This window comes from Coturnix japonica, chromosome 1 (genome assembly GCF_054131305.1).
Source record: "Coturnix japonica strain WE chromosome 1, WE-NBRP24, whole genome shotgun sequence".
NCBI lineage: Eukaryota > Metazoa > Chordata > Aves > Galliformes > Phasianidae > Coturnix > Coturnix japonica.
The window spans coordinates 102,925,407-102,937,079 of record NC_140663.1 but is presented as its reverse complement, the minus strand read 5'-3'; the positions used below and the strand labels follow the sequence as shown (position 1 = coordinate 102,937,079).

The 11,673-nt window shown below is 46.9% G+C and overlaps 1 protein-coding gene across 15 annotated transcripts in view; it reads right to left on the bottom strand.

Moving 5' to 3' along the window:
* Positions 1–648: 648 nt before the first annotated feature.
* BCOR (BCL6 corepressor) overlaps positions 649–11,673 on the bottom strand; it is a 58,408-nt gene continuing 47,383 nt past the window's right edge. For all 15 annotated transcript variants that reach the window (XM_085549054.1, XM_085549024.1, XM_085549040.1 and 12 more), the window contains 5 exons: positions 8,785–8,951; positions 3,851–3,996; positions 3,079–3,156; positions 2,721–2,871; positions 649–1,802 (listed from right to left, as the gene is read on the bottom strand). In XM_085549054.1, coding sequence (XP_085405180.1) covers positions 1,508–1,802; positions 2,721–2,871; positions 3,079–3,156; positions 3,851–3,996; positions 8,785–8,951 — 837 coding nt within the window. In that variant the 3' untranslated portion in view covers positions 649–1,507. The remainder of the gene's footprint in view (positions 1,803–2,720; positions 2,872–3,078; positions 3,157–3,850; positions 3,997–8,784; positions 8,952–11,673) is intronic.

Genomic DNA, 11,673 nt, shown 5'->3' with positions numbered 1-11,673 from the left:
TGCTTGGGAGCACATCTCAGGATCCCTAGGAGGCAGCCAAAAGACTCAACATTCCCGTATCCTGCTAGCCTGCAGGGCAGGGAGGAAGAGAGGTGCCTACTGTGCCCACCCGAAGCACTGCAAGGCCTGTCTGAGCCCTGCAAGCCCAGCTTCTTCATTGCCAATTCCTGAGCTATATGACGGCGAGCTTCTGTTCCCTGAAAAATTCTCCCTTTGGTTACCCCAAAGTGTGCTCACAGCCTTAATGCTTTGTATTAAAACTAAATGATTTACCCTTGTACTATTTTCCTCCCCTCTGCAGACACCACTGAAAAGAAAATTCAGTCAATTCAACTTAAAAAGATGACAAAGAAGGAAAAATAATTGAACCTATTCACAATTCTTTAACTAAAAGGCAATGCAGAAAGTATTGTGAACACTGCTTTTAAGCCTCTGTCCCATAAAGGGCTCCCAATGTTTTCTCGTAACCTTGAATTTAGAAAGTCAATGTAGATTCTACCTCAGATTTCACGAACCGCTCTCGAGCACCTGTGCCAGCTCAGCTCTGCTCTGCAGGAAATGCACGCAGAGCCTCCTTTCATAAACATTAGTAAGTCAGAGCTCGTTTCACAATCACGCACAGAATTAATGGGGAGTCGCTTTAGCATCTTCATTTCTCAACAGTTTTATTGCCTTTAAGAAAATTTTTGTAAAATATAAATACAAAGGCAGGAGATTTACTTACAAAGTTAAAACACAGATCTCAAACATAAACACACAATTCAGAAAATTTAGTTTATGTACAGTTTCAAGCAACTTCAACATATGTTAGTTTTTCAATATTTTACAAGGTACAGAAAAAATAGTTCAAAGTCTTCTTTAAATAAAGAGCATAAAATGTTTAAACATATAAACAATCCGGTTTGATGTGTGAAAACTAAATTTCACAGCTTTTAAATTAGGATATAAAAGTTCTTACAATTAGTTGATGCGTATGGATATGGTTTAATTTATATTACAAACTATTGAATTATATTCAATAGTGCTTACCTGGCCAAAGCAGGTAATTCTGTAAACAAAAAAAAAAACAAAACAAAACAAAACAAAATCAATATCACCAAGTGCCTTACCGAATCCTATCTCCCAAACAAGCCACACGACTTTGATCACATCACCTATAAAAAGTATGTTCTGTGTAATCAGTGCTTCGTATGAAACAAAGTCAATGTGTGGGTGTGTTCTCTAAAAAAAGAAAACCAATAAACCAAAAAATGTTCCAAGTAATAACAAACTTATCCCAAAGCCTGTGTGCATTTAAAGAAACATTATATAACAATTCTGTAAAAACTGACTGAAGTTAAAAAAAAATTCTTCCAAAATCCATCCAACTGGAATTCAGATCTCTTATATAAAGGAAAGATATTTTCATATTTAATAGTGTCCTTTCTTTACAGAAACAATTGCATTTGAACACATATACATAAAGAAGTAACTGTATATAGCACTGTACATTAAACGGCCTGTTGGTTCACCAAAGGATGTCGAAGGGAGGGTCCTCGTGTGGATGCAACCAATGAAGCGAGGAGCCCAGCAAAGTCTTGAGTTCGCTTGTAAACTCTACCAAGTCCAACAGCTCTTTGCTTTCTGGGTTAAACGCTTCAAGGTCCGTAGCACAAGCGAACAACTGGCTGAGAGAAGTCTGTTTGTAAAACTCTGCCTCTGTGATGGTGACGACTTCCAGATTGGGGAAGTTGCAGCGGAAAATGCGAGATGACATTTTTAGCCTCTTTACCACGTCCGAGAGCAAGAGCCAGTTTCGTGGCCTGTGGAGGCAAAGGAGAAAAAGGTTCAAACAACTGACGTGAAGCTACTCAACCCTCCACCGCCCCACTGCTGTGTGATGGAGCCCTGCCCTCCCCACACAAACAAACCAACCCCTCCAAGCCAAGAGCTTTGCCCTGGGGCTCACACACCGTGGATGCAGGTGCCGGAGCCTGCAAACCCAAGGCTTGCATGCACGTGCACCGGCAGTCATACCAACGTCTCAAACTTTCACCAGCCTGATCCTGGCAGCAGGGATGGCCAACAGTTAGAACATAAGTTTCAGCATCTCTGACTTCCAGAGATGTTGATACCGAATACAAGCCATTGGAGGGTTATTTTTCAGATTAACAAGACAATTCTTTCATTTAGTCTTCCTACTTTTCTGCTCAGAAAACTTGAGTTACATAAATCACCCAAGTAATGAGAACATGCTAAAACCTGCCCTCCTGCATGATTAGTATTTAGAACTACTTTTCCCACAGCTGTCATCAAAATGGTGCAAATGACAAATGGTAGCTGTTTACTAAGCTCATTTATATCTTGAATATAAGAGAAAATAAAAATTTCCAGGTCTTTGCTTCTTATTATTATCACAGTATCTTCTGTAAGGTGTTTGTCTGACCTCATTCAGAGTTTAAACAAGTTCTGCTGCAGCACCTGAAACAGCAGTAAACGCTGTCATGTTGACAATCCCAAAAGCATGTCTGCTCAGCAAAGCAGGAAAGCCCACTAAATAAGAACTCTTTACAGACATCAACGCCAATTTAAAGCACTAGGTGCTTCCATTTGGAGATATTATACCAAGGTGTCTAGATGAAACAAGGGGGGGGACTTTTGTGTTCAAATGTCATTCATTCTGCTATGCAGCAGAGATGAGCTGCCACCATCCCAAGCCCAAAACTTGCATGTGTTCTTACCCCTGTGAGAGACACACTTGTATGTTGTAACACGGCAAGGGAGGCTCATCTGAAAATTCAAACTCAAACACATCGCTAAAGCCATCTTCATCTTCCTCGCCTGGGCCAGGAGGGTTTGCCAAGACATCAAATCCAGATTCGTCTTTTGGATCTAAATAAAATTGAATAAAGAGACCAAGTTAACACTTAAGAAACCACTTTGGGTCTTGCTTCCAATCCAAGAATGTGATCTGTGAAAAAAATTGGTTTGCTTCCTTCCTAACTTCCTCTGCCACAAAACAAGCCAGCCTCCACCCCCACCTGCTGCATGCTTTGGAAGTCTCCACATATAAAGAGATAAAGGGTAACATTTGCTTACCACACACAGAGCTTCCATAGAAATCCCAGTACAAACCAGGGTCGTCAACACTTCGACCTTGCAGGTCAGTTAAATACTCTGGAGAGGAAAAAACAACAACAAAAACATACTGATGAGAACAAAAAGCTGGCAAGTTCAGCAGACTGCGTGTCATACGGCGTCCCACCATGCATACTTCAAGCCTTCCACCAGAACAAACACAACGTATTCATGATGCACACACTATGGAAGACATCATGCATATGCCATCCTCAAAATATGCCTGGAATTCACTTCTCCCTGCACCCTTTCTCCCATCACATAAAACTATTGCCACATATTAACACATGACAACATATAACCACCCTGGGTCTGATGAAGATGGACCTGACCTCAAGTTGCAGTAACTGACAGTGAGCTTTTATTTCTGTGAGATGTGGGATTTGCCACGCTTTTTGGCCTGCAGTTACTCTGGGCATTGACATGGGGGCAAAGCAGTGGCCATAAAGAAACTGATGGAAAAGGCTTTTCCCTACAGCTGTGTTTAGGAGATGGAAGTATGCTACACAGACATAACTTGTGAGATTTTAACCTTGAGTTGGTGAAAAAACACTGGGATTTAAGACAGCGAGAAGTCTACAGTACTGGTGTACTGATACATTTATGTGTTCTCTGTGCTGATAAATGGGTGAGTGCTTAAACTCATTGACTGTGAATACTGGTAACACTTCTAGAGGTGAGGTTAGGGAAAACAAGTGTCTTTAGCCAAAATCTGCACCCAGGAGCCACCTACCTGTGAGGAAGGTCTCCATCAGCTCGCTGTGGGTCATCTTCACAATGGTCCTCCCCGAGTACGTTGCAAGCGTTGGGTCAGCACCATAAGACAGTAACAGGCGGACAATTTCTAAGTGATCATTTTCTACTGCATCGTGGATAGGTCTAAGGGAGAAGGAAAAAAAAAAACAAGATTGCAGCGTTACACTTTGACTCGAGAATTATGCAAATGCATTTGAAATGAAACTTCTGACTTCAGACCAAAGTTATTTATAGCGAATAACACTATTAATACAGCTGTCAATCGTCTCATTGTCAGTTTCACTCGCACAGCGCTCCTTCCCCTCTCGGTTTTTCACAGTCACACTGCTTGGGGCAGGCATTTCTGTTGCAGCTATTCATGGCCTTATGCATTTTGAGGGCCGGTACAATAATTACAGCCCTGTAACAGAAAGCGGGAGTTTGCACGATGCCTCACAAACATCGTTTTGCTGCAAGTCACTCTGCCGCTCCAAATTTCTGCCCATTTAGCAGCGTGCTGCGCAGCAAAGGCCCATTCAGCCTGCCTTTAAAATTTATTATACGTAACAGGGAGCAGTCTGGAAGCAGAACCTATCGCCCCCTGACTAATGAAGACGTGCTAAACCCCATCGTTTCCCAGGACAGCGAGGAGCAGGGAACGCTCCAGGGGTGAGCAGCCACAGCAACTGCACTCCTCTCCTTCCCTTCAGGCTGCTGAGCAGAAACGCGGCTGCCCCTGGCAGATCACAAAGTCTAGAGAGAGAAGGACGGCTGCAGCCAGCGCTGCGTGCTGCCTGCCTGCAAAACTTGCCAAGCCACATCGCAAGGAAACCTCATCTGGAAGTGGAGCGAGCGAAGCCCTCGGCTTTATGTGCCAAGTGGTGTTGGCTGCTCACCAGGGCCAAGCCCCCCACCACACGCAGCAGCATCCCTGCTACGTGAGCACTGCGTTGGTGTGGGCTGGTGGCCAGTAGTGAGCGGGGAGCGGCAGCTGTAGGAAACGGTGAGGGGCCGGGACACAGAAGGGGCAGAAGGGGACAGCCGCTGCCTTCACATCTATTGTGGAGTGGGGCTGGTGGGAGGGAGCTTTGAGATGCATCTCGCAAAGGAATGTGTTCCAGGTGTGCTTATTCCAAGTGCTTTCCAGCAGGCTGTGATGTAGGATGATTAACACTGGGGACACAAAGCACTCACGCTTGCTCGCATCTCACTGGAAAGCTGTGCACAGTTCTGCTGTTAACATGCACACGCTACATTGACATTAAGAAGTGATCACAGAGAGTGCGGAGCTCGTTCCTTGTGGAGAGAGGGCTCACCCCATGCCAAGGGTCAGAGCACCCCTCATCAATCTCTAATTGAAACAACATGATGCCCTGAGAAAGATGGAGCTGCATCGCTTTGCACCCCAGGCAGCCTCCCCTCAACACTCAGTGCATGTGCAGCAGCAATGCTCCCCCACACCAAAACACTACCATCCCCATCGGGCACGGAGCATCCCATGCCAAAAGCCTGGCATGGCACTGGGAAGGGTCCATGCAATGTTCCAACACCAAGTACATTTCTATCCCCTACTTGCTCACGTTACTGCAGTTTTTAATGGCAAACTGTTTTCCATTTTATTTCAGAATTAGGATTTTCTGGTTTCATTGGGAGTGGGGGAAGGACTGTGGGTTTATTGGTTTGTGGGTTTTCTTGTTTGTTGTTTCTTCTTTTTTTGTGTGTGTGCGTGTTGTTGTTTTAAACTGACTTACCTAAGCGGCTTTAGAAGCAGTAATGAATTCAAGATGATTGCTTTAACTTATTAAAAACAGCATCTCAATCGCTGCCCGGTGTTTCCATAGATTTAACAACACCCGGCCAAGTTTATTAAAGAAGAAAATCCCAGGTCGGAGCCTCTCTCCCCTCTGTAACAGCTCAGCAGGGTGCTGCAGCAGGGCATCAGTGGGGCAGGCAGCGGGATGGGGCAGCCCTATCTCCGCCGCCCACAAAGCACGTGGGCGTAAGAGGAAATTTTCTGAAGGCTATGAGAAGGAAAGGCACATCAAGGTTGTGTGGAAGGAGGAAGAATGATAAACAGAAGGAAGCAAAGGAAGGAAATCAAATGTTGGCAGGGAGGAAAAAAGGAGAGGCTCCTGCAGATGAGGCAGTGAAGGGGCACTGACAGGATCCTTTATGGCTAGAACAGCTTTTTGGCAGGCTCACCAGTGGGACCATGTGAAGGATACCCACACTTGCCTCTCACTTCAGGACAGCAGAAGGAAGGAACGTTTTTCCATCTTGACAGAGCACACCACCCTATTTGTAGGATGCAGGAGTGAGTGCTGGAGCTATCAGCTTTCTGACATGAGAAAAACATCCCTGTGAGTTCTCTCCCACACTCCTTTGCCCATATAATCTTTTCTGCCCTGAGCACTGAGGAAATAAACACTCTCTACCCCTCATGGTACTGTTAACAGCACTACAGCTTGTTTTTAAAACATCCCCTTCAAAGGGGCCTCAGAAGGGTTTGGGGACATTCAAGAGCAGCGACATCCTACAGCAGACACGCATCTCAGCCGCTCTAGTGTACCATCTAACCCTTACTACTATTTTTACTGCTCCTCGAGTCAAGAAAACATTTCATTGGGGGTTTATCATTCCACCACCAAAATTATAAACTATTTAGACCAGCCGGGGTTTGCTCTCAGCCTTACAGGCACCATCTAGATTTCCTCGTTGCAGCAAGAGGCCTCGTTACTCCTACCAGCACCAACCAGAGGGCATGGGGAGAGCCACCTCAGCACACTGTCTGCTGACAGCAGCTCAGCATCCCCCAGCATGCAGTTAGGGAAATGGAGGGAAAACACAGCAGCCTGTTTCCCTGCATAAGGAAGTACAGCAGCACAGACCCAAGTGTCAGGAACTGGGACCAAACCGATCTTCCCCCCTCCCCCTCCCGACACACTGACCAATGGTGACACTATGGGCTCACACTGGCTGCCAGAGCAGCATGTTGAATGAGCTCACTATTGCTGCCCAGGGACTCAAGAGCTCCCAGAGCAACCAAAAATACCTCTGGCTGATGAGCGGACTGGGTAGGTGGTGGAGGGGACAACGAAGTGCATTCAGTGCAGTTACAGAAGCAGGGGTGGGGTGTTAAGTCTTTGATGATGGGGTTTCTTTTGCTTGTTTGTTTGTTTTTCAGACATAAATATCTTTCCAAAGGGGCATCATATTCAGGAATCTAGCCATAGCTGTCCCTGTTCACTGCAAGGGAGTTGGCTTAGACGGCCTTTTAAGGTCCCTTCCAGCTCAAATGATTCTATAAATCTACAAACAGGAATTTGAAAAGCAATGAGGTTGAGAAAGATTGACACTGCCTTCCTCCCAGAAAGTTCCAAGGATGAGAAGTGGTTAAGGCTTCAAGATCAAAATGCAATTTGTCTTATGAACACTGGGAGCTGCCCTGCGGAGATGGACAAGGCTGGCCATAGCGAAAGCGGTGGCAGCACTGCTCAGGCACTCCCCACCAAGTGCCACCGCTCTGTCTTGCTGGTTGCGGTCACTGCAGCATCAGGCTTGCACACACCTTGGATTCATACTGTCCATTGGAGCATAATCTCAAAAAGCACTAAGCCTGCCACCAGAAAGCCAAGGGAGCCACGGGTTGAGCTGTGACAGCACCGTCCAGGATCGAACCATTATTACATAATGGTAATATATAGCATACTCCTAAAGTGCGTTTGCCCCAAAACAGCTTTCACTCAAGCCAAGTTTGTTCCTGGAAAACCAACTCCGCCTTTGAACTGAAACCCAATCCACACTTCCAGGTGGCAGTGACGGTCCAGCTCCAGGCTGATTTGCTATCTGAGCTATTCGGTCAGTGGGACAAACTGCTTTGGGGTCCCTTTAAAGGGGCGCTGGGTGCCCCTGGGGGGCTCCTCCAGCCGCTGCCTTGGGGCAGCCATCGGAGCCCTGATGGACCAACCCCACAGCCGAACTTTTGTTCTGCGGACTCCTCCCTTCCCCAGCTAATGCATAAAGAACTTAAAAACAAAAGCGGCAGCCCTTAGTCATGCTGATTTTCCCTCCCCAGCTATTGGGATGGTGATGGCAAATGTGATAAACCATTTAAGATAACAAGCAGCGGGAGGCCGGTGGAATACAAAGCGACCTGTCCCCGACACAAATAGCTGAGATCAAGTACTGCATATTCGGGGGAAAAGTTATCCCAAGGTCAGCCCCGCAGAGGTGGCCAAAGGAGGGCTTAGCGATCGGGAAGGACTTTCCATTAGGAGACGCACCAGGAGCTTAGAAAAGATGCCGAGCCACATCCCCTACATCCACAGAGCAAAATGGAAAACACAAGACAAAACCGAGCTCAATATCTATTCTGTGAACCCCCCTACTATTCATTTAAGGGAAACAAAAGCCAGCGCTGGCTCTAAAAAAAATCAATCCAAAATATGCAACGTGCTGATAATACTGTTTAACAGCTAAGCAAACCAACATTTTTATATAGCACGTATAGGGCTTGCACACCCAATCGCTGCAAAAGCCTGAAGTGCTCTTAAAAGTAACACCACTAACAAGGCAAAGACCACTCTTTTGGCACAACTCAAAGGACGTGGAGCACAGACAAATGGAGCTGCAGCTCAAGTATCATTCCTTCCTGCCCTGCAGCTGGGGATTTCACAAACTCTTTGAAAAAAAAAACAAAACTTGTTAAAATTCCCAGGAGAAAATAAAAACCAAACCCACATTGCACCAAATCAGAGGCACAACAATTCCACACGCTGGGTACACCATCAATCCAAGAGCCTGTGGCCTGGCCCCAGGGACAGAGGGCAGGGCAGCATCGCACCCCTGGGGGCTTCATGCAAGCTTGAGGGCAGAAGGCAGAAGGACAAGGCACATCCCCATGCATTCATCACGGTGTTGGGTGCTGCTCACCTCGTTCCATCCTGTGCACTGCAGTTGACGTCAGCCCCGTACTCGAGGAGGTGCCGTACGATGCTCAGCCAGCCCCTGGCACAGGCCTCGTGCAGGGCACAGTAACCCGCGTTGTCACGGTGGTTGACATCGCAGACCTTGTTTTCCAGACAGTACAGCACCACTTCCTGGAAAGAGCAGAGGAGGAAAAACAGACACGCTAAGTTATTTGTCACTGCACGGGATTCTCTAAAGAAAAAGATTATGGAGGAGACAGCACACGCCAATTGCTACAATAATTCCACGCGTGGGGCTGGCACCAATGGCTTGACCCTTACACCCACATTTCTGAATGCAGGATTCTGCACATGCAACATCATCGTGGCTGACATCAGTCGAGATTGTAAAAGGAAAAAGCATGTGAGCTGACACAAAACACATTTAACACATGAAAGACAGTTTGCTATCAGGAAACAAAAAAGCCTGGCTCTATCATCACCAGGGAAATCCCTTCTTCACCCACACTGATTCCTGGGTGGAACCCAAGCTGGGCACCAGCTCCAAACAACCAACCCAGTGCTGTAAATTCAGCACCATCTGTCCTGCAGTTAATACACCATGGTGGAATCCAACCAAAGATTTGGGGTGATGCAAGAATTCCTCTATTTGTGCTAAAAAAAAAAAAAAAAAAAAAAAAAACCAATACAATTTGGACAGACCTGAGAGCAGCTTTTCAGTACCTGAATGGGAGCTATAAGAAGGAAGGAGACAGACTCCTGGTTTCCAATTAAATGGGGATTAATTCCAATTAAATAGTTTAGACTAGATATTAGGAAGTTGTTTTTTATAATAGGAATGATGAGGCACTGACACAGGTTGTCCACAGAGACAGTGGATGCCCCAACCCTGAAGATACTCAATGTCAGGCTGGACGGGGCTCTGAGCAACCTGGTGTAGCTGCAGGTGTTCCTGTCCATTGCAGGGGATTTGGGCTAGATGGCCTTTAAAGGGTCCCCTCCGACTCAAACAATTCTATGATTCAGTGATTCTATGATTTCTAAATGATGCTGTAGATACACACGCAGCAAAATGAAAGCACTGACTGTGCATTTGCTGCTTCCAAGGATTACAAGGTACAGCAAGGATCAGGGGGGCCCTTTGCTTGTCAAAAGACAAGAATTCAGCAAACACCATGCACAACGCAGATACTCCTCCTGGCTTCAAATCCAGTGGAAAGCCCGCAATCAGCCACGCTCCCAGCATCCCTGACCTGGGGACTGGTATCCAGGATACAGCATGGAGCCATGCTTCTCACAGGCCCACACCAACCTGCCTGGGAACGGAGCAGCCAGAAGCCATCCCACCCCCCCAGTCTTGGCCACCATCATCCCACTCATCTACCCTAGGGCCAAGAACCAGCCCAGAGAGGAGGATGCTCTCACCTCAAGCTTACCCATGAAAGGGTGGTGTGAAATTATACCCTAAAGGCATGACTTTCCCTGCACACCAGGCCTCCCTGCCAGGCACACAGCGGATAGATGGCTGCAGGCAGCAGAAGCCTGGCCGTGTTCAGCACCGCTTTTAGCACGCAGTTACCGTTTAAAATAGCTTTTGCAGCTCGGAATAAGAAAAGGGCCTTTCAACTATTTCTGCAGAAGGAAAGGCTCGTTCCAGGGCAGAGGACCCACTGCTGGCCAAAAACACTAATTCTATCGGGCAATTCTACATTAAGAGGCTATAAGAAGAGTGCCATTACCCACAAAATGTAACCATAAAGCCCATAAAACTCTACATTGTTAATTAATTAAATGCCTCATTAACTTTTTTTTTTTCCTTAAATGATTTATTTGATTCACGAAAAAATTAGCCATCGCTGCCGAACGTGGGGACATGTGGTGTTATAAACATGCTTTGGGTTCCACGAGCATCACTCACTAACACTGGAGGAAGGCCATGAAAATGCAACAAGGCAGCTCAGCCCCTGTGTGGATGCTTTGCTCCCAGCCGAAGTACAGATAGACCTTCAGAGTGGAGAGGACATGACAAGTAGGCCCCAAGGCAATTCCTAGTGTCAGTGGAGGGAGCCCACCAGAGCCTCTCCCCCCCCAATACACCACACATTTAACTGTCTTCCCAGATGGGACTTATTCCCAAACCTACCAAAGAACTTCCCAAGTCCAGGCACGGACTAAAAAGCATTGAGCAAGCACATGGACGAGCAGCCTTTCTCTCCCATCGCATTCATTACACAAGCCGCTTGTAATTTTTATCCGAAAAGCCTTTATGCTCCCTATAATTCCCCCTCCTCTTTCCCCCCCCTCCGCAAACAGTAAATTACAGTTTTAAGACTACTATTATCTCAAGTCATTTGTTTCAAATGGTGAAAACGTAATGGATTCAAGCACGACCGCAGGCTGACGCGCAGGGCCTGGCGCAGACTCCAGCCAAGGAAGCGCACGGTTCACCCGCAGTCCCGGGTTAGCTCCCAGCACATCGACTTGCCTTTGAATGAGCCACGGCCACCCCTCGGCACCGCTGGCTCTGCTGCTCATGGGGATGGCAGAGAGCAAGCGCCTCCAGCCGCCACAGGTCACACACTAGCACATAACGAGCTTGACCCACCCAGCTTTTTTTTTTTTTTTTCTTGTTTTTTTGGAACTTCTTGACCACTGCAATTTTTTTCCAGGGGATTCAGCTTCCTACTGAGCACAGCAGCGCAACTGCTGGCCAGCAAACAGGCCAGAGCTCCCACAGCTGCTCCAACTACCGCAGCCACCCCCACTAACAGCCACAGGGTTCTCCCCCTCCCTGCTGTGCTCATGGGGGAGATCCAGGGCAGTCACCCAATGACAGAAAATAAAAGCCCTGCCCGAACACAGGTCCACTCAAAGGCTTTGGGACCATCACCCT